This window comes from Salmo trutta, chromosome 17 (assembly GCF_901001165.1).
Source record: "Salmo trutta chromosome 17, fSalTru1.1, whole genome shotgun sequence".
Taxonomy (NCBI): Eukaryota; Metazoa; Chordata; class Actinopteri; order Salmoniformes; family Salmonidae; genus Salmo; species Salmo trutta.
In genome coordinates, this window is record NC_042973.1 from 41,048,916 (window position 1) to 41,073,117 (window position 24,202).

Here is a 24,202-nt window from a genome sequence, read left to right on the forward strand (position 1 = left end):
ATTGAGACCCAACTGAGTTCCTTTTTTTTGGGGGGGGGGGGGGGGGGGGTCCGCCCAAATCATGGGCTGGTATGAGGTTGTTGGCGGATCACAGTGATGTGGGCTGGTGTGGATAAAATGCCAGGCCCGAATTCTTGCCCAAGTCCGCCCCTGTAATCGGCCCTACTGGTTAGACAAAAATCATGTCAATCCATGTCTTGTTTCCGTTATGCCTCTTCGATACCTCCCATTTCCACAGTGACTCTCCGGCAGCTGCGCTGCAGTCAGTCTTGTCTGTGAAAAACAACGAGGCAAATGGGGAGTGTGGGACCGGGGAAACTAGAGAGCACCAAAGGAAGTATAAGATTAAAGTCGACATACTATATATTGGTACTCCGCGTGCAATAAAACCTCGCACCTTCTCTACCTGCGTTGAACATGGTGTACTTTACTGCGTGGTTGATCTGATTATCAGAGGTTATGCTGTTGCACCGACTCGACATCTTCGCTCTGCCTGCCGCGGCATAGCCAGCGGTTATCTGGGATTTCATTGATTGATATCAGGATTTCGTGTTGGCCTATTCTTTTCCAGCAATAGTCTACTCGTGTAGGAGAATGGACTGAACGTTTTCTTGAAAAGCAACTTTTTTTTTGTTGACTAATAGTTTAACTTCCGAACTACTCTAAATCGACCTGAAAATGTCTAATACAAAGTTCAAAAAGGATAAAGAAATCATTGCTGATTACGAGAGTCAAGTTAAAGGTACGTTTGTTTATAATGTTGTATTTACCTAATTTTGCCTAGATTATTTTATCCCCATTATGAGCCTAACTTCTATTCAATGACAAACCAAATCCGTGGGTCCAATGTCAAAACTCAGACCATGAGATGTATGGGTCAGTGGCACACCGCAGTTTCAAGGTCTGAGCAAGAATTGCAGTTTTATAACTAATCTCATGCTATTGTGCAGATTTTGCCATGAGGTTAAGATAAAATGTTTATATTTTAAAGTTAATTTCCTCCAATTCTACACATTGCCATGGAGCAGAGTTGTATAGCTATTCTACACATTTTGCAATGAGGCTGAGAGAAATTTGCATTTTTAAAGCACATCTCCTGCTATTCTACACATTTTTCAATGAGACAGAAATTATTTTATTACAAGTGAATTTCCTGCTATTCTACACATTTTGTGGGTTGCCATGGTTTATGTGTTCATATCAGTGGAGGCTGGTGGGAGGAGCGATAGGAGGATGGGCTCATTGTAATGGTTGAAATGGAATAAATGAAACGGTATCAAACATATGGAAAACACATGTTTGGCTCCATTCTATTCCAGCCATTACAATGAGCCTGTCCTCCTATAGCTCCTCCCACCAGCCTCCACTGATTCATATGCTATCTTGGGGGTGGGGGTGCCACTGCCACCACACCCTTTAATCCATTTTAATGGTCTCTTGTGTTCATTAAATGGATCACAGCATTTTCTTTGCAACTTTGGGTAGAAATCCAATAGCTTTTGCTTATTATGAAAATGAATTATGTGGTCCAGCCAGTCCTCCACGAAAGCAATTCTGTTTGTCCTTCTCTTAGTAACTGAATGCTTCAACCAAACTCTCCTTGAATAGTCCAACAAATGGCAGCTCTCTGAGATGGCAACACCATTACCATTGCAAAACACTATACAGTGTTTGTTTGGGACTTTTACCATCGAAGACCATTAGAGACCATAACATTGAAGCCATTTGAATTGCTGTTGCCTAATGGTTCACTTGTTCACCAGGAATGTTCTAACTAATCCAGACCTTTTTTGAAGGCAATAAACCAAACACAGGGGTGCTGTTTTCTGGACACAAATTAAGCCTAAGAGCAGGACAAACAATGCCATGAAGTCCAAAAGTTATGGGCGGAACTAGAAACTTGGCTGACAGAAGTATTACAATGTAAATGTACTTTTAACCCGCCTGTCAGTATATTTCAAGACATGGCATATGAGGGTGCAGTGAGATACCCGGTGGGTTGGACGATATTTTTCTTGTCAATCATTTTGGGGAAAAAAACTATACTTTACTGGAAATCAACAAATCCTTCATCCTTAACATAGTGGAAAGGTCAAATGCTTTATCTAAATGTTGAATGTGCGTGGGCGACGGAGAGAAATAAAATGGTGCGGTTTGAGGCCATGTGGGGAAGAGTGATGCGGGCGCTGGAGATGGGTGTGAGCAGGTGTGTCTGAGCAGGTGTTATGTCATTGATGTTGGTGTGCATCTGTATGCTGTTGTTTTGTATGTATGTTTTTGTATTGTTTAAAAAATGTAATCTTACAAAAAAAAAGACAAACTGAATTGCTTTCCAAGAAGACTGGTTTGAATTGTGAGGATGACCACACCATTTATTTTCATCATGAGCAAAAGTTATTGGCTTTCTACCCAAAGCTACAAAGAAGATGTTGTGATCGATTTAATAAACACAAGAATCCAGCTAAATTGATAAAAGGGTGTGGTGGCAGTAGCAGGAACAGCAGCATCTATTGGGTAAAACTTGGTTCTTAAACACAAATTTATGGTAAATAATGCAAGTGACTTCAATGGCTAATTTATCTGAACAGGGGAGAACATCACCACATTCACAGGGAATGATACATTAAAAAAGATGAAGAAGCAATACGCCAAGCAGCAGCTCCATACTACTTGTTAGACATAGAGAACTGATGCTGTATATTGGTTGTTGGATTGGTGTGGTGTGTGTGTTTGTGGAATTCATGGATTCCTCATGTCTTACTCATTGTTATTACATTTACATTTACGTCCTTTAGCAGACACTCTTATCCAGAGCGACTTACAAATTGGTGCATTCACCTTATGAGAAATTATGGTGCAAATTGGATGTTAGGTTCTATATTTTTTGAAGATTATATTTGTAAAATATTTTATTTTACCTTTATTTAACTAGGCAAGCCAGTTAAAAACAAATTCTTATTTTCAATGACGGCCTAGGAACAGCTCGGAGATGCGATCTTAAAATCTTTCGGTTACTAGTCCAACGCTCTAACCACTAGGCTGAACAGGGGAGAACATCACCACATTCACAGGGAATCACCACATTCACAGCCTATAAATTAAAATGGCCAATTTGGGTGCAAAAAATTAGCTTAATTTCTCAGTGATGAAATTATATTTAAACAAAATAATGTTTCAGGAATGCTAATCTTATGTTTCTAACTACAGAAACTATTTCAGAACAATCTTTCTTGTTCTGTTTCAGGTGGGATTACTCGTATAGCTTAGTTAACTCACTAAAGCTTTTGTCAGGCTTCAGTCACTGATGAGAGATCAAAAAGATGTTTGGGCCACGTAAAAAGAATTAAACAAACTGTTCTATTCTGGTTTAGTATCCAATATTCTATACAAGTCTGACTGAATATTGAGAGAGAGATTGAAACCTATTTAGGTAGATTGAAAGATTAGCATTTGTCACTCTGTGTTCCCTTTTATCCTCACTGTTCTCAAATGCTCTATCCCCTATTTTGGGTTCACTTGTTTTGCCTTCCTCATGTCATGTATGACTTGTTTCAAATATACCGTCATCGGTCACTGTCTGCAACACAGGTCAGTAAAAGTAGTCTAACCCAAATCTTATTTCAGGCGTGTCCTAATCCTTCTCAACCGACGGTACTGATTTAAATAGCTCCACTTTGGCTTGGAGTGTTCTTGTCACCTCAACCTAGCCTGGATCTAAAAATAACAAACACTAGCAATAAAACCTGGTGTTTATACAGGTGCTTCTCTTGATACTTAGCTTGCCGACGTTTATGTGTATTTTCCAACTTCTCCAGTCTCCTCCAAGCCCCCTGCAAACAGACAGAAGGCTTTTTTTCCAGACAAAAGTGCACAGGAAAGAGGCAGTTGCACCTGCTCTGTGGTAACCATGAGGACTTGGCCCTCGGCCAAGGAACTGCTGTTCTCCAGAGCTGTTAGGAGCTCTGAAATGCCACCTATTCACGTCTCCATAGCAAACCTTCAATCCAGAGAGAGGGATGGTGGTGGGGGGACCATGTCGCTTGAGGAATTACCAGATTGTGTGCGCTTGAGAAGCTCTCATTTGCGAGGAATGTGTGCAGCACCTTCGCCTGTGATGACTAAGGCCCTTCAGCCTGTAATAGAAGGGTGATGCACAGTCATAAGGGACACTGGGTGCGGGACCTTCCGTTTTGTAATGCAAAGGGGTAATGATACACGGCTGATACAACTGAGGAAAACTGTAGCATTCCTCATGGGGAACGGAGGTGTGAGTAGAGCACACAGACAGACAACGTGTTACTCTATGGCCAATCAGCCCTGATCTGGCTGTTGGTTTTACAGTTGTGTTTGTAGATACTCAATGTAGTTTGCCACATATTATGTTTTGAGAAAGATTGAGTTTACCCCATGATTAGGTTAAGTGTTCCATGATGGTATTGTCCTACTATTTGCATACCTTGCTGTCCACTTTGCATTGTGAATCTCTAACTTTTGTTTACTCAGTGTGAGAAGTGTCTGTTCAAGATTATTTACCTTAGATGTGTTCTACTTTCGTCCTATATAGCCATCCAGTCTGTCATGAGTACTGGTAGGAAGCATGGACTAATATGATTTCAGCGACATTTGGAAATAAGGGAATGGACGTGATATCTACCTTACACATTGGCCATAGACCAGTCTGTGTGATACAAGTTTGAAAGAGTGGCTATACTTAGAAAAATGATTCCATCTTAATATGTTAAGGGTAGATTGCCACCAGTCTCTACTCCCAGTGTCTTGATTTGTATACAAATTCCTTGGCTCTTTCATTCACCATAATCCTGACCCTTACCAGGAAAGGTGTTTCAAATGTTCATAATCAGCTAAAGCTGTCACTATCATTTTGTTTAACAAAAATTTGGGTCATACTTTTTACAGGAATTTACTAGATTCAAGGGCTGGGACGATACCAGTATTGCGATACTCGTTAGTATCACGGCAAGTAAACCACACAAAGCGGATTTAACTCCTTTAGGAAACCATTATGTTGTCATTCAGAGTAACATTTATTTATTTCCCAAGCTATAGTACACAATATTTTACATACAGCAGGTTTTTGAAGGACCAAAGAGAGAAAATATCATGATACTGGTATCGTCCCAGTCCTGCTAGGCTCCAACCGGCTCAAAATGAAGACATTTGGTGTTACAGAAATCAAGGACATGAGTTATACTTGTAAAATAGGCTACTTACTAAAAACAACGTTCTCCATTCACTGTAAACACTAGGTTGTGAAATCCTTTTGGCATCCCAGTTTTGTAGCAGCTTTGATAGGGAGTCTCTAAGAGTTTAGATATGTAAGTTAGCTTGGGATTGCGCGGAGACTTCGATTCTTCACTTAAAATGTATGTCAAACCATACAACTCTATGCACGAGGACTGTTTTTACCGATTTACACTGAACATTTTACATAAACACATTTTACTGGAAGTACTGTACAGATGCAAAGTTTGGTAACAGAATTTCAGTCACATCTCCCTCAGTTTATGTGACCACATTTTCCAAGAACTCTGTTAAATATCTGCTCCACATTAAGATGTCTGCAGAAAGAATGGGGTGTCAGCTATGACATGACACCTTGAGTCTGAAAGAAATCTATTTAGGTTATTGAACTACAGAAAGTGAAGTGGATTTACACCCGGTAACAGAAATGTGGTAACAGCATTTTCACCATGGGTCCCTGATCTGTACTACAGACATGCATAATATTGGATATGAATGTCGTTCTCTTCATGGTGATGTATCCTAAATAGGTACACAAAGGTAGAAATATGCAATATCCTCCTTTGAATATTTGGGTATTCTACATACTGGCTAATATTTTAATGAGCTCCGCCACCAAACAAGACCAAATTTGGTTGGTCCGGTCTAGACTAAATCTGAACCAATCACACATTTGGACATCAAAGTACAGCAAGGTCGAGTACAGAACACTATAGTACATTACATTATTGTACTGAACTCTATTCTACTGTACATGACTGTACTGAAAAACTCTACTCTTTACTGTACTCTACTGCGCTATACTGTACTGTGCTGTCCAAACATGTGAAACATGGGTGTCGATGATGGTTTAGATTTGGTCCAATGATGGATGTCTGTTTGGGCAAAATTAAGGCCGGTCCGGACATCTGTGAACAGGATGGAAAATAGTTGAAATATGTATATACAGTGTCTTAAGTTCGAAACTGTATAGACTCTTAGCTTTCATTGGACACCCAATTTGACATGCTTCTATGAACTTCACATGTTGGTGCTCATGGGTCCTTTTACATGCAAATTACCATTAGCCAAAGCCTATTTCTGAAGCCGGAGGCGACTTTTGTACAGACATTGATTCCTCAAGGAGCAGAACAACAAGCAACCACAAAGGAAAGGAGAGTCTGTTTGATGTGCTACTTTCCAGCCTCATTTATTAAATTTGTAAAAAAATTTTTTACATGAATACTGGTCTGCTTTATTTGGACAAATACTTGTCTAAGAGGACCCTTTTATCCTACTAGTAGTCAAACATTGTCCACCTGACAGATATGCCTGACATCAACTCCAGTGATTCTACTTTGCAAAGAAATATAAAGCATTTCCCACTCTCTACTGACAACTTCTGAGAGCTTCATGGAGAAAAGCTAAGAGTGATTATTATTAAGTCAATCGTTTATCCTCTTGTTTAATCCTCTGGAGTTCTTTGCTGTCTGGCTTTGGCAGTCTCTCTTGGCAGGCTGGCAGTGTTTTCAATCAGAGCCTAATCTGTCATTCAACTGACATTCATTTCTTCAGCATCTTCCAGGAAGAGTTTTTTTTTTTTATTCTTCCCCACCAAATAATACGTTAAAGGAAATGATTAATTGGCTATGTTACTGGGAAGTCTGCGACTCTGAAATTAACATCAGGTTTTAAACTGCATCAAGACGTCCATGTGTTCTATTCACTGACTTAGGCCTATACATCATGTATTATCATGAAACATTGAATATCTCATTGTTTAACCCAGGTGAGGGGTTTGTGTGAAATGGGACTTCATCTGTCATTCTGAACCGAGGATGACAACATTCCCCTGTCTGTTTTCTCTTGACCCCAGAGGACCCTCTCGTTGGTTTGATGTCTGGCGATGGCATTGCCGTCTGTGGCCCCGGGTCGTGACTCTGTCGGCCAGTCCCCACAAGCTGCTGACAGGGGTCCTGTCCTAAACCATCATAAAGGGTGCCCCATGTGGTCTTCCCCACAGCTTTTGAAATGAGATGCTCGCCCCTCTGCATTGCTGATGACAATGGCTGGGAGTGTTCATATGTATGCAAGGCAAGGGGTGGGGGCACACATCATAGCCCATGTTCTTCTAGTTATGTTTTAATAGAATGGATTTGTATTGGGGTAAAGGATGTTCATGTTGTTTAGCTTGACTACATACAGTAGATTCATATTTTGTTTACTTGAGCAAAAACTGGCGTGTGAGTATACTGGAACAAAATAGATGGTGTACATGATTTAATAGCTCATAACTAAACATAAGTGGACTTCTAGTTCTATGAGTAATCAAAACAAGCCCAGCGCTGCCAGTGCTGTGATTGGCTGGTGGGTGAGGCACAGAGACGGTAGTCTGTGAATCCAAATGTGTGGTGGTACTCCAGAGAGCCGTGTACACTAAAGCTGCCTGCTCTTTATTTAGACATGATTCCCAGCTGTACCTGTGGCTCATCGTGCAGCTGAGTGCTGACGCCACCATTTTGGATTGCCAAAACATTGATACCTTCTCTTTACAGGTCATTACCAAATAGTCCTATAGAGGGAAGACGCACGAACAAGAGCAGCTCTTAGAAAGTTTGCTCAGAATGTTGAACATGTGGGGAGTTTTCTGCGGTCTGTCTTGCTGCTCTGCCTACTAGTTTCCTAAAGTCTTGACTCTTGTCAAGGATATCCTGTTTTTCATTACTTTTTTTTACTGTCCATACCAAATAACAAAAAGACTGTCAGGACTTTTTTCAAATGGCCAATCTGGATGTACTTCCTAGTTACCAGCTGTTTCCTACAGTATGTAATAGACTCAAAGTCCTCTACAGAGATGTTGATGACACTAAGAGATCCCAATGCACATCATGTGTTGGCTTTCCTATGATCACACAGCCGATTTTATGGCGGTGCCTTGGAGCATGTAATACCGGGACTTTGATTAGCAATATAGTCAAACTGTTCCCAGGAGGCTGCTGGGTGACACCAGCGAGCAGTTTATGGGCAGGCAGCTGTTTTTCCTCAGCATCTTCATTCTGGAACAGACTAAAAGGTGTCATGTGCCACGTTATGAGCCACATTCAAACTCTGTGGTGTGTGTGATTGCATTCTTGTTGAGGTGGCAGACAATGGTGCGAGATTAAACGGTTTGTGCATGGTCATGCTCTGTTGACGCTGTGAAAGAAGTCTGTCTCACAATGGCCGTGCCTTGTTGTCACCTTTCATCCTCTCTTGGTAAACATCCATAAAGGGTGTGTGAAGTGTGAGTTAAGCTGAAGCCGGCTGTCAGCGTTGCCGCCTTATTTGGGGTGACATCTCATCTTCTCGTAAAGACTGCCTACCCCGGCCAAACCCGGACGATGCTGGGCCAATTGTCTGCCGCCCTATGGGACTCCCAATCACGGCCGGATGTGAGGCAGCCTGGATTCAAACCAGGGACTGTAGTGGCGCCTCTTGCACTGAGATGCAGTGTCTTAGACCCCTGCGCCACTCGGGAGCCGGGAATACAGTAATAAAATGCAAGTTCCTCTTCTATTCTCAAAATGCGAAATGATTGATGAACTCCGTTGTTATATATATTCTCTTGGACTTGATTCGTACTATACAGACATCGCCTCGTTAACTTTCCATTCAGGCCAATGCATGAATCTTAATCGGATCCAAATCACTACATATTTTTTGACTCCAAAGAGTCAAGTCCTCTGTGTCAGCTGAGATTCTAACAGAGTAACAGGGAATCTGTTAACAGAGCTCAGCCCCGACTCCCGTTAAGCTCACTGATGTCCCAGGGAACAGGGGTGTTAATAAAGATCAGGCTTCAGAGAAGCTAATGGGATTCAGACACTTTCTACAGCACGTTGTCTTTAAAAGCACCACACACACCTACCATCTGTTTTCCACAGCCCCCTCCGCTTTGTGCCGAGTTTTGTCGCCTTGCGGATATGCCTTGCTGTCTTCATCCCTGGTGGTATGGCGATGGGTGTTGGTGAGGGCGGTAGGTGATTGACAGCACCATCTGTGTGCACTCACCCTTGTTGCTATTTAATAAACTCAACTGAGCACAAACACAAGGGCCACCCCTGCTGTGCTTTTCACTCGGGCCACAAAAGCCATCGGGACAACAGTGCAGCCCCCTCCCATGCCAGACCCCATCCCAAAGCCAAACACTAAGGGCTCAGACACACCAATAGCGTTTACTGGCCGAGAGTACTTAGCACCTCTGAATGTAATTTGCGAACCGAGCGCGCACCTATTTTACATGTAGAATCATGTGAAAAATGCCTGCTGTCAGATGTCTACAGCGGGTGGTCCCTAAAACACAGCGAGTTGAACGATCGGCATACAAACGCTTGATCCATTCGGTGCAATGTGTACGAGCCTTCAAGTTGCACTTTTGCAGGGGGAACTGATGAACGAAAAGGAGCCCAGGCTTTTGTCATGTGCTGTAACTGACACTGGTTAATTGAATTCCGTTCTACTCCTTAACCCTGCAAAATGCAAGCCACATTATATATGCACTACCCTTCTCTTACCACCCCCCCCCTCCCCGTCTCTGTCTGCTTGTGGTGTTAGTCACAGAGTGGGATCTCTGGGTGGGACAGGACCTGACTGTAGAGCCGGTAATGAGCTGGATGGGGAATCAGGATATAGCTGCGTGGAGCTGCACTGCATCAGTGCTGATATGAGATATGTGGTGTTAATGAAATTGGACCACACTGTGGATCGAGGCTGCTGGGATTTCACCCATCCTGCCTGGCAGCCAATCCATTCCTTTGAACCTCCTGAGAGGACTAACGGATGGACGGACAGACAGACAGACAGACCCCTAGACTGTCCATTGTGCGAGGCTGCTGCCTGCCACTCAGTAGGGCTGAGTTGGGTTTAAATCTTTGGGAAGGATCAGCAAATGGACATAAGTATTCGGACCTCTTCACTTTTTCCACATTTTGTTATGTTACAGCCTTATTTTAAAATTGATTCAATATTTTTTTTTTCTCATCAATCTACACACAACGCCCCATAATTACAAAGCAAAAAATATATAATTGGCAGGGCGGCCAGCTCTAGGAAGAGTCTTGGTGGTTCCAAATGTCTTCCATTTAAGAATGATGGAGGCCACTGTGTTCTTGGGGACCATAAATAATGCAGAAATGTTTTGGTACCCTTCCCCAGATCTGTGCCTCGACAGAATCCTGACTCTGAGCTTTACGGACAATTCCTTCGACCTCATGGCTTGGTTTTTGCTCTGATCTGCGCTGTGAACTTATATATAGACAGGTGTGTCCCTTTCCAAATCATGTCCAACCAATTGAATTTACCACAGGTGGAATCTAATCAAGTTGTTGAAACATCTCAAGGATGATCAATGGAAACAGGATGCACCTGAGCTCCAATTTCGAGTCTCATAGTAAAGGGTCTGAATACTTATGTAAATAAGGTATTTCTGTTTTTTATTGTTAATACATTTGCAAAAATGTCAAACCTGTTTTCGCTTTGTCATTATGGGGTATTGTGTGTAGATTGAGGAGTGTATTTCATACATTTTAGAATAAGGCTGTTAGGTAATAAAATGTGGCCAAAGTGAAAATACTTTGAATGCACTGTACACACACAGACAAACAGCCTGTCCGGGGTGGTCTTCCACTGACCTTTCTACTCATTTATGAAGGTAGCAACCCTTTCATTACAGCCACTCTTTAACTGCTTGCCTGCTATGAGTGTCTTTACATCCTCAAGATTCTTGACCTTTTGAGAACCACACCACCGATCAAAAATACATGCTTCCCTTAGGGGGGATCCGGTGAATGTGACAATACATATACACTGAGTATACAAAACATTAAGAACCAGGTGAAGGCTATGATCCCTTTTTGATGTCACTTGTTAAGTCCACTTCAATCAGTGTAGATGAAGGGGAGGAGACGGGATTGTGTATGTGTGCCATTCAGAGGGTGAATGGGCAAGACGAAAAAAAATGTACGTGCCTTTGAATGAAGTATGTTCGTAGGTGCCAGGTGCACCGGTTTGTCTCAAGAACTGCATTCCACAGGGATGCTGGCCCATGTTGACTCCAATGCTTCCCACAGTTGTGTCAAGTTGCAACCTTAAAGGTCCTCAATGATGTCGTCATTGCCCTTGATTCTAAACAATGTGTGCTGTTATTTTTGTAGACTTGGCCAAAGCTTTTGATACGGTAGACCATTTCATTCTTGTGGGCCGACTAAGGAGTATTGGTGTCTTTGGCCTAGTTTGCTAACTACCTCGAGTGCAATGTATAATGTCAAAACATCTGCTGTCTCAGCCACTGCCTGTCACCAAGGGAGTACCCCAAGGCTTGATCCTAGGCCCCACACTCGTCTCAATTTACATCGACAGCATTGCTCAGGAGTATGGCTACAGTACTTGGGAGTATGGCTAGACGGTACACTGTCCTTCTTCTCTCAGCACATATCAAAGCTGCAGGCTAAGGTTAAATCTAGACTTGGTTTCCTCTATCGTAATCGCTCCTCTTCCACCACAGCTGCCAAACTAACCCTGATTCAGATGACCACCCTACCCATGCTAGATTACGGAGACGTAATTTATAGATCAGCAGGTAATGGTGCTCTCGAGCGGCTAGATGTTCTTTACCATTCGGCCATCAGATTTGCCATCAATGCTCCTTATAGGACACATCACTGCACTCTCTACTCCTTTGTAAACTGGTCCATGTCTCAATTGTCTCAAGGCTTAAAAATCCTTCTTTAACTTGTCTCCTCCCCTTCATCTACATTGATTTGAAGTGGATTTAACAAGTGACAGTAAGTAATCATAGCTTTCACCTGGTCAGTCTGTCATGGAAAGAGCAGGTGTCCTTTAATATTTTGTACACTGTGTGTGTGTGTGTGTGTGTGTGTGTGTGTGTGTGTGTGTGTCTCTATGAGTTCAGACTAGGAATTAGACAGGGTTCAGGTCATCGCCTCTCAGTTTCACGGTTGATAAGTCGTTTTAATCTGTGTGCATGTTTAGCCAACTCCTCTGGTGTGTGGAGGTAAGCTGTTTATGCATTTTGCAGTGAAGGGATCTCTCAAGACAAGTGTAAACATCCTAGAAGGCAGGCTGAGTCAGTCGGTCCCAGTCCCCCCCCCCCCCTATTTCCACCATTTTCTTAAACAATGTGACATCTGCCACTTCGCTTCCTCCTTTCTATTTTTAAAGCCTGAGTGACTACAGCAATTTGTCCACAAGCTGTTGCTGCTAGGCTCAGGTACATGGCTTGTCCTGTAACAACCCCCTGGGAAGAAGTCAGGCTAAAGCTAACACGTCCTCAACAAATCCCCTCACAAGTCTCCACTTCTTCCCTTTTAAAAAGCCACAACATTTTCAGGACTTGGACTTACTTCCTGGACACCGATTTATCCTAGTCCTGGGCAAGGAAGCTATTTCCGATGTAGAATCTCTATTGAATATCTCTTAGTCCAGGATTAGTCTTTGTCTGGGAAACTGCCCCGAGATGCAGAAGATCATGAGATGCATTGCTTGTACTGTAAGTGCATAAGGTAACGTGATGACCCTGTACTGAAACCACTTCATTACCAAGACATGTAAACTATTGAGTCATGAAGTCATCGCATCCATTATTGATGCGTTCAGAGAAGAGACTCTCTTAAGTGGATGTGTCACAGCGATGATATGATGATTAGACCTTCTTGTTGACATATGGGGTTGGCTCAGCCCTCTCTCCACTTCAATGTCTGACCAAACCTTGTGGCTGATCTTTTTATGATGATTATTTCTCTCAATATTTTTTCTCGTGGATATCATCGCTGTTTGGCCAAACTTTGTGTCCTTACTGTCATATGTTATCCATGGCATTATGTGAGACTCATTTGTGTGGCTTTATGTCTGTTCTCTCTTCCACTGTATAGATACATCCCAAAGCTAAGCTCTGGTTTTGTGTGTTCCCAAGCAGCATGGCCTCCCTGGCTGAATCCCAATTGGTATTTATTTATTTATTTAATTTAACCTTTATTTAACTAGGCAAGTCAGTTAAGAACAAATTGTTATTTACAATGACGGCCTACCCCGGCCAAACCCGGACGACGCTGGGCCAATTATGCGCCGCCCCATGGGACTCCCAATCACAGCCGGATGTGACACAGCCTGGATGCGAACCAGGGACTGTAGTGACGCCTCTTGCACTGAGATGCAGTGCCTTAGACCGCTGCGCCACTCAGGAGCCCAGTGGCACCCTATTCCCTATATAGTGCCCTGGTCAAAAGCACTGCATTACATAATGAATATGGTGCTATTTTGGACGCAGCCCATCTCCGCTATTCCTACTTCCCATTGCTCTACCTGGCTTTCTTCTCAACCCGCCTCGCTACATGGTTCAACCAGTGGCGGTTCTAGACCATTTCAACTGGGGGGGCCAAGTTGGGGCCAGTTGTACTGTTAGAGGGGCCAGTTACATTAGACGTTATTGTTGTCATATCGTTTTCTTCACTGCATTGCAGGCATTAGCAGGCAAAATACCATGTTCCGCGTTGCCACTGTCTATTAACGGATGTAAAAAAAGAACGATAGCAAAAATTTGTTATGTAAAAATGATTTCATACTCCACATTTAGGGGAGCCACAAGGGGGTCCAAAATTGTTGTCTTTTATGATGATTATTTCTCTCAATATTTTCTCGTGGATATCATCGCTGTTTGGCCGGGGTAGGCCGGGTTTGGCCGGGGTAGGCCGTCATTGTAAATAACAATTTTTAAATAAGAAGTTGTTCTTCACTGACTTCACTAGTTAAATAAAGGTTAAATTAAATAAATAAATAAATACAAATTGGGATTCAGCCAGCACTGCCCCCCCCCCCCCCCCCCCCCCCCCCCCCCCAGAACCGCTAGTGGGTTCAACAGCAAATTGAATAGAATTTGAAACAATCCAATGTTTGGCAGAGACGGCAACGGAGCAGTCTTTATTGTGCTGACAAGTCAAGCCATGTCTCCCTCCTTCATCAAATAGGCGGTCAGTCATATTTCCTGGAATTGACAAAGACCGCTGGGTAACAATAGATTTGTTTAGTTGTTAAACAGTATGCATCCACTGTGGTTCATCAGTTTTTTGGGGGTTTTACAGTATGTGATTTTCCACCTCATAGTGAACTTGGTTAGTGGTTGTAGTTCTATGGGATTAGCGTATAAATGCTCCTCTTCATGTCTGAAGTAGTTAAAACAATTGCCCATCTTAATATTCTTCTAGTGATGCTTAATTGTTGCTGCCGTTTACTAGTGTTTCTGAATAGGGGGGACTGTCACCATTTCTCCTGTGTGTGGTTATACCAAGACCATTTGATTTATTTATTTATTTTCACAGCAGTTAGAATAGATTTTGTCACCTGGAGTGAAAGACAATGGACAACACACAGGTTGCATTTGCTCTTTGTCCTGATGGAGAGGAGATTCATCTGCTGATCTTTTGACCCACATCCCCCTTTCTTCTACCTTGACCTCTTGACCTGCCAAATAAATAGCCAAAGGCCACCCCTTCAGCCAGGCAGCCTCAAACAGATGTCCAGGACCACAATGAGGAGGAGACAAGAGGGGGAAGCTGCTCTTTTTAAAACGCCACGCTCAATAAAATGTCATCCAAAGACCTCGTCTCCATTGTATCCTCTAAGCCTGATTTGAATTAGAGCTGGGAGGCAAAATAAGCTACCCTCTGTCCTTATGTAAAAAATTCAATGCCGTTTCAAGATTGTGGACACCCTTAAAATGTCTCCACTGGCTTATGTGGCCACTGCCACCTTTTTCTTTAACTCTGTCCCCAATCTGGGAGAAGTAGTGCCGGAAAGAGGGAAGAGTAGTTTCCCTTGGTCTTCCATGTCTTATCACCCACACAATAAAGGGCCTTTTGTAGGAAGCATGAGACTGAGGAGAGGGCCCAGGCCTGTCTGGAGGAGGGCTGGCTGTCTGATCCGGGAGCTCCAGGCTGGTCTTGTGAGCGGCGGGCTGGCTGTCTGATCCGGGAGCTCCAGGCTGGTCTTGTGAGCGGCGGGCCGGCCTGAACTCCCCTGGACCCTCCCTGGAGGAGGAAACTGGAGATATGGGTTCGGTTCCAGACACGGATGTTCTTTTTGAGAAAGAAAGGCCCATTCAGGAGATAGAGATCTGTGCGCCATGTTCCTCATTGTGTGCCTGCTGCCAGCGGTCCACACATGGAGAAGTGGTTAGAAAGATGCAGTCCTCCTTTGGTCTTCACTGAGTTTAATGAAAAACCTCTGTTCTGTCCTTGGCTCTCTGCCTGCAGTCTATTTTAGGGTTTCTTGGAGAGGATTTATCCTTTGTCTGAAATTAGGTCCCTATGATAACTACAGAAGAAATTAGACATTTGTGGAAAGGCAAAGGGGTCATAATGCTAAGGTCATTGGGCATAAATGTGCTTAGATGTCAATGTAATGACCCCTCTGGCTTTCCATACATGTGTAAATGTTTGTTAGTGACTCCACTATTCAGACTGTTTCCAGAATGGATGCACCGTATCTCTTATGGGATGCCCAACCTGAAAGCTTGGTTTCTACTGTATCACCTGGTAGGCTGGGACATACAGACAGGAAGAAAAATATCTGTAGAAGATCCTCACTGAGTCACCACCTCTGCTGCAGGAAATGCTGAGTTTGACAGGCACCCACACATTTTTCTCTCGCTCAGATTCAGATTGCTTTATTGGCATGAAATACAATGTGTAGATATTGCCAAAGCAGTATAGCGGTACAGCATTTCAGTAAATACAGTACAATGCAATGTGATAATGAAATACAGTTCATTTCTCTCATGCACACACTTGAGAATGCACACACGCGCATACCCACACAGTCTGTGCTAGAGTCATCTTGTTCAGCAGTCGTGCATTTTGAAAGCATAGAAGTGAAGGGGCCTTGAAAAATGAGCACGCTTAGCAAAGAGAAACATGACAAAATGCCCCCCGTTTTATCTCCTTTGTCCACTTCCTGACCCCCTGCTGTCCCCCCTCTGTCCAGTGCACACTGATGCCCTGATCCTCGGCCCCTGCTCCTCCTGTCCCATGTGGCTGCCTTACTGGCGGGTGTAGTGTGGAGCCTCCGGCCCTGACAGATATGGCTGCAATGCGGTTATGATTTTTTGATTTTTTTTGTCATGCACATTTTTGAGGGGGGTTCTTTTAGTTTTTTTGGGTTAGAATGAAATGGAGCATAGTGCAAGTCTCTGTAGGCCTAGGCAGCTCATTTATATAATGGTTGAGTCTGGAGGGGCACTAGCAGTACGCATGCAGCAATCCAAAGTTAGTCTATTGAGCTCAGGTTGGTCTGGAAATAGACTGTGCCTGCCTGACACTGTTTTGTTCAGTTCTTTTAGTCATGAGTCACTGACCCAAGTAGAGCAAATACAGTTTTAGCCAAAATGGACACCCATGAAGAATGGAAAAGGGCTATTCACTGTGTTTTCAAAGTCTTTGAATCATAGGCTATAATATTGCTCATTATAATGCTACATTTTAAGCATGATTCTAATTACACAATCAGTTGCGTAATCAAAATGATGGCTTGGGGATTTACATAAAATATATGCAATATATCAGGATGTGGAGGATGTCTGAAAGCAAAACACTTTATTCTCACCAACACCAGAGACATTCGTATCCATGTTTTGGTGTAAATTGTTTCCTGGCTGTATGGACATACTGAATGTGTGTGTGTGTGTGTGGAGGAAGCTGCTGTGATTTGTTCTGTTTAACGACGTGTCACAGGAGAGGTGATGTATGGTCACCTGGACATGTGGCGTAGGCATGAGTGGAGAGGTCTGAGGCCTCAGACACATGCATGTAGACACCCGCAGTGCATAGGAGAGAGCTGACCCACAGAGAAAGGCCTAGACAGACCTGCTCTCTATAGTGGGGAGAAACAAAGGGCTGGCTCTGAAAGCTGATATCCTCCCTCTCTCCTCTCTCTCTCTTATACACGATGTGGGCAGATGTGTTGTGGCTCTCTACTGCTGTGGCCCAAATATTCATAAATGGCTTCTTCTCTTTATCATATCCTGCATGACTTATGATCCGGCTTACTGTTAAGCACTTTGGGGCAACTGTTGATTCTACTCAAATGCCTGGATATGTCAACGCAATAATGTGAATAGCCAAAACTAGCATTCGGTTTCACCTATAGGCCTACTGAGTAATCAAAGGAAAAAGGACGAGAAACTTAACAGTTTGAGTATTGAGACACAGGTTTGAAGACCCTGAGAGAGAAGGCAAAGTCTTCTCATGCTTTATTGATTTCCAAAAATCTTTTGACTCAATTTATCAAGAGGGTCTGCTATACAAATTGATGGAAAGCTGGGATGGGGGGAAACGTATAACATTATAAACACAATTCTTTCCACAGGGCCGTGGGGTGAGACAGGGATGCAGCTTAAGCCCCACCCTCTTCAACATATATATCAACGAATTGGCGAGGGCACTAGAACACTCTGCAGTACCCGGCCTCACTTTACTAGAATCTGAAGTCAAATGTCTACTGTTTGCTGATGATCTGGTGCTTCTGTCCCCAACCAAGGAGGTCCTACAGCAGCACATAGATCTTCTGCACAGTTTCTGTCAGACCTGGGCCCTGACAATAAATCTCAGTAAGACAAAAATAATAGAGCACACAAAAAAACTATACATACCTCTGCCTAAACAATCAGCGCCACAGGTAACATTCACAGCTTTGTGGAAGATCTTAGAGACAAGGCAAGAAGGGCCTTCTACGTCATCAAAAGGAAAATAAAATTCAATATACAATTTAGGATCTGGCTAAAAATACTTAAATTAGTTATAGAACTCATTGCCCTTTATGGTTGTGAGGTCTGGGGTCTGTTCACCAACCAAGAATTCACAAAATGGGACAAACACCAAATTGAGACTCTGCATGCAGAATTCTGCAAAAATATCCTCCGTATACAACGTAAAACACCAAATAATTCATGCAGAGCAGAATTAGGCAAATACCCGCTAATTATCAAAATCCAAAAAAGAGCTGTTCAATTCTACAACCACCTAAAAGGAAGCGATTCCCAAACCTTCATAACAAAGCCATCACCTACAGAGAGAGAAACCTGGAGAAGAGTCCCCTAAGCAAGCTGGTCCTAGAGCTCTGTTCACAAACAGACCCACCAGAGCCCCAGGGCAGCAACACAATTAGACCCAACCAAATCATGAGAAAATAAAAAGATCATTCTTTCCAATGTGTCAAGTAATTAACAAAAAAACTGAGCAAAATAGAATGCTTTTTGGCCCTAAACAGAGAGTACACAGTGGCAGAATACCTGACCACTGTGACTGACCCAAAATAAATGAAAGCTTTGACTATATGTACAGACTCCGTGAGCATAGCCTTGCTATTGAGAAAGGCCGCCGTAGGCAGACCTGGCTTTCAAGAGAAGACAGGCTATGTACACACTGCCCACAAAATGAGGTGGGAACTGAGCTGCACTTCCTAACCTCCTGCCAAATGTATGAACATATTAGAGACATTTCCTTCAGATCGCACAGACCCACAAAGAATTCGAAAACAAATCCAATTTTGATGAACTCTCATATCTATTGGTTGAAATACCACCGTGTGCAATCACAGCAGCAAGATGTGTGACCTGTTGCCACAAAAGGGCAACCAGTGAAGAACGCCATTGTGGAAACAACCCATATTTGTTTATTTTCCGTTTTGTACTTTAATTATTTGCACATTGTTACAACACTTTATATAGCCATAATATGACATTTTGAAATGTCTCTATTCCTTTGGAACTTTTGTGAGTTATGTTTTCTGTTCATTTTTTATTGTTTATTTCACTTGCTTTAGCAAAGTAAACAAATGTTTTCTCATGCCAATAAAGCCCATTGAAATGAGACATTTGCTTTGGGAAAGAGGGCAGGACCTGGCTGCTGAACAGCCCCTAAGGGCCAGTCACAGGAGGAGACAACAGGATGTGACCCTCTGTCACTTCCTCCATATTTCTTTCTGCTGTAATTACCTGGAAACGTGGGCTTTGAGGAGGAGTCCTCAGATCTGGCCCCAGATTAAGGCTCTGGGATGGGGGGTGATCTCATTAGCCTCCCATGGCCTCTGGTTCCCTGTGGGAACAGGGTATTTTGTATTTCTACACTTTCTCATTCTCTTAGCTTTCACTACAGATGCCTGCTGAAAAATCAATCCAGGCTGGGAGACTGAGGGGGGAGTGAGACTGAGCTAGCCGCAGGCTGCAAGGTGGGGTTGGGGCCCTCCTAAAATGGATGAAACCTGAGTAAGGGGAAAGCGATATCATGTGGACCAAACCTATAAAGACTTGTCACAGTTTTGACTTTCAGGAGCAAAAATTAAAACTATACAGATTATTTTTTTTAAATTTTTTTTACGGAAGTTAGGGCCCAGATCCTTGTTACCGAATTTGAACAAGCAAAACAAAGCATTGATAGATCGATTTACCTCATGGCAAGAGTGACTGCAGTAGAGGTTTTGCTATCAGCGCCCAGTCAGGTGTAAACATGTAATTAACCTAACTCTTCCCTAAACTGCCCAACCCCTCCATTGTCAGGTACAGGATCCTCCCACACCCCCGCCTCGTCTCCAAGCCCAATGTCATTCTGACATCACTCAATAGATTTGGGTATGAGGAATGTGTGAGGAAATGTTTACCCATGATGCCGCAGGGTAAAACCACAAATACAACCAATCACCATCTGCTTTCTTCAGGGGTTATCTTCGCGCCCAAATAGCGATGGCATGTCATCGCCGGTATTGTTGCCACACCGTTTTGAGCACTGGGAATGTGAAGTCCTCCTGATTATAGTGCTGCACTCTTATGTTTTATTTTATTTATTTTTTTGAGGTTCAGTTTGGTGAGGTGGAGTTCTCCTACTTGGTATATTGTCGGTATAGACTTGTGTTGCGCCAGTCTGGGTGGGGTTGTCTGCTGAGGCTGCTGCAGCCTGAATGCGTAATGATGGGAGGGTGTGTACATCACTCTCTCCCTCTCTGCAGTGTCAGAATGCTGACGAATCCCAGCAGCCTGAGTCATTAGCAGATTGGCCTGAAAAACAGCCATTAAAAAGACGTGCATCTCTGGTCAGAAACTCCAAACTGTGTGCCTATCTGCATAATTATATCTCTCTTTAAGTTGAGATTAGGCTGTCGCTTTGAAGACGGGCTCTTGGCAAAACGTCAGTGAGCAGAGCTCTTCCTGCTCCACGAGTGTCTGAAGTGTTGACGATAATAAGTGGAATTGTGGAAGTGTTGTGCACCTACAATGGTTTTCAGCAAGAAGGAAGTGATGCAATTGAATTGGACATTGCCTCATGCGTTCGGACATCCTACGTTGCCTCATTCTCCAGCTTTGTAGCATATTTTCATTAACGTTTACTATCACCATCCAAACTGATCTTGAGTCAGTGAGGTAACAGTTCAACCCCATTGTGGAGAGTCATCCTTTGTAAGAGATATCCTTCTCTCTGGGTTCCTGTGAGAGCATGTTGCTATTAAGGATGGGGGTTTGAAATCATTTCATTATTCGAATAGTAGCATGAATTTGTCAGATATCGGGATATTCTAAATACGTGTTTTATTTTTTTTAAACGTACGTTTTTAACCTGAGCACTGCTGTGCGATGGAGAGAGGCTGGCGTTCTATTGCTGAAGCTGCGGCGGGGCCGGTTTGTATGAGAGAGAATTGTGCAGACTGAGTGAGAGAGCAAGAAGCCAACGCAACCCGACTACAGCCAAGTCTAGCTAACTTGTAGCAGCCGTAATGTTATTTATCATTCCATGTAACAGTGCCTGTCTTGACTGGAGTAGCCTAATCTAGCCAGCTATAGCTAGCTAGGCTAATTTGAGGCTACATGCTATGCTTTCTCCCCAACCCCATTCAGATAAAACAACAGCCTACCTGTTGGTTGCGTGTTGTAGCCTACTCCTCATTTCGCTAACTTTTATTTCATAATTATATTCCATGTTGCATTGCATTGGTGAACTCTCACTCACTTGCTACACATTGAGCCTCTGCCGCTTTGATTGGCCATCATAAACAACAAGCGTGAAGGCTACCGGTTGTCTACTGGTCTTTTTAAAAGTTTGTTTTATTAAATTAACAATTTGAAATGTCATGGTATGTCTTGTATGTAACAATGTCACATGGGTATTTTAATGTAGAAAAAGTATTTTCAGTGTTAAAATGGGACAAATTGTTTTTCTCTCGCAAAAATGAATATCCGAACGGACATTAGTATTCGAATACTTGTGTAATAACCGTACACAACCCTACTTGCTATGTATTGCGATATCCCGCCCCCGATCGCTGGCCCGTAAGCCCAGCCAGAGCCCGTCTTCATTCTGCTGACCGACTGTGTCTCGGGGCCTTGGCTCAGACCCACTCTCACATTCTCCTTGTGACTGACCAGCTGTCCAGATATACCTTGCTTTGCTGCCTCCACTTTGTCCTCTATCTTAGGGAGTTGTGGTCATTGGCAGTGCTTAGAAGGGAGTTAGTTTTATGGTAACAATAGCTATTTACCCATTTCCACACTACATCCGTGCAAGCCAATGGATGCTAGCAGCAGAGAAGCTTCAGAACTGAGACTCAACACACGATTGAAATAAGAACGTACTACTGTACTAATGGCAGTACAATGTGAAGAAACTGCTTCTCCAATAAAAATCCCTGATCACACTTTTAGGCGATGTCATGGTGACGTTGGCTAGCATACTCGTGCGCAGAAACACGTCATTGGGTCAAACGGTTGTGTCGCGCTGAACTGCGCATGTGCAGGCCGTTAACCTGTTGAGGACAGACGTTCCGCTAGCGGAACCCCTAGCCAACAGCCAATGGCATCGCACGGCGCGAAATACAAAACCAACTAAAATACCACAATTAAATTTTCTCAATCAACTATTTTACACCATTTTAAAGATAAGACTCTTGTTAATCTAACCACATTGTCCGATTTCAAAAAGGCTTTACAGCGAAAGCAAAACATTAGATTATGTTAGGAGAGTACATAGGCACAAATAAATACACAGCCATTTTCCAAGCAAGCATATATGTCACATAAACCCAAACCACAGCTAAATGCAGCACTAACCTTTTGATGATCTTCATCAGATGACACTCCTAGGACATTGTTATACATGCATATTTTGTTCAATCAAGTTCATATTTATATCAAAAACCAGCTTTTTACATTAGCATGTGATGTTCAGAACTAGCATACCCCCCGAAGACTTCCGGTGAATTTACTAAATTACTCATGATAAACGTTGACAAAATACATTATTTTAAGAATTATAGATACAGAACTCCTTTATGCAATCGCTATGTCCGATTTTAAAATAGCTTTTCGGCGAAAGCACATTTTGCAATATTCTGAGTACATAGCTCGGCCATCACGGCTAGCTATTTTGACATCCGCCAACTTCGGGGTCACCTAAACTCAGAATTACTATTAGAAAAATTGGATTACCTTTGCTGTTCTTCGTCAGAATGCACTCCCAGGACTTCTACTTCAACAACAACATGTTGTTTTGGTTCCAAATAATCCATAGTTATATCCAAATACCTCCGTTTTGTTCGTGCGTTCAGGTCACTATCCGAAGGGTAACGCGCGAGCGCATTTTGTGATAAAAAATTTCAAAATATTCCATTACTGTACTTAGAAGCATGTCAAACGCTGTTTAAAATCAATTTTTATGCTATTTTTCTCGTAAAATAGCGATAATATTCCAACCGGGCAACGTTGTATTCATTCAAAGACTGAAAGAAAAACATGGCGATTTCTCGTGACCGCGCATCTCCAGTCTCACTGTCCCCAGGCTGACCACTTACAAACTCTGCTCCTATACTTTGCCCAGAGACAGCAGACACCCCATTACACTTTCTGGCGACTTTAGAGCACAGATGCTGTAATGTCGATAGAGATGCAACAGAAGGACAACAAATTGTCAGACGGCAATTCCTGTATGGAATCTTCTCAGGTTTTGGCCTGCCATATGAGTTCTGTTATACTCACAGACACCATTCAAACAGGTTTAGAAACTTTAGATTGTTTGCTATCCAAATATACTAATTATATGCATATTCTAGTTTCTGGGCAGGAGTAGTAACCAGATTAAATCGGGTATGTTTTTTATCCGGCCGTGAAAATACTGCCCCCTATCCTAAAGAAGTTAAATGAAAGGCTCTCCTTCGATATATTGGTTGTTTTTGACAAAAATGTAAATGTGTCAGTTTGTCACTTTCACAAGACATTGGCTCAAATCTAGGTTTACCTTTAACAACTAAGGACACATTTTTCACTTCTCCCATTGGCTTGCCAAACCCCAAACCCCGGTCTGGTCTGTCGAGTGCTTTGCGACGAGTTCCCGGAAGTACCGCGATTCTGGGTTGACTTGTCAATTCTCCCTGTGGGAATTACAGGAAGGAATGGAACCGTTGGTCTCTCGGTTTTCTGACTTGTCTGGCGCTAGCACACATTGGCTTGCACGGATATAGCACGATAATGAACGAGGCTATTACACATAGCACAAAGGAATAACCGAGGAACGCAGACATGAGATTGGTGTGAGACTCATTGTGTAAGGGTGGCATCCTAAGGTGTTTCTGTGGTGAAACGGGTCCTGGCTGCCGACACTCTCCTCCAAGCCTCTGAATAGAGATGCTGCTGCTTCACGTTCTTTGCAGTCAAGATGTTTACACGGGGCTAAAGCATCCATCTACAAGTGGATTATCTCAGCTGTCACAACTCCAGGCACGAGGCGGGAAAAGATGGCTGCTCTTGCTCAGAAGAGCTCACTGGCTGTTAAGACTGTCAAGAGAACCGTCTTCAAGCAGTTCAAACGTCGGAGGGCTGTCTGGCTGCAGTGAAGATGCTCTCGGCTGTTGACATTGATGTTTTTGCCCACTTGCC

General features: G+C 43.0%; 1 protein-coding gene across 4 annotated transcripts in view; it reads left to right on the top strand.

The window, feature by feature from the left end:
• Positions 1-235: 235 nt before the first annotated feature.
• Positions 236-24,202, top strand: part of LOC115152204 (SLIT-ROBO Rho GTPase-activating protein 1) — a 161,603-nt gene continuing 137,636 nt past the window's right edge. For 2 of the 4 annotated variants that reach the window (XM_029696802.1, XM_029696804.1), the window contains exon 1: positions 236-742. In XM_029696802.1, coding sequence (XP_029552662.1) covers positions 679-742 — 64 coding nt within the window. In that variant the 5' untranslated portion in view covers positions 236-678. The remainder of the gene's footprint in view (positions 743-24,202) is intronic. The other 2 variants (XM_029696803.1, XM_029696805.1) reach the window with 1 other exon arrangement.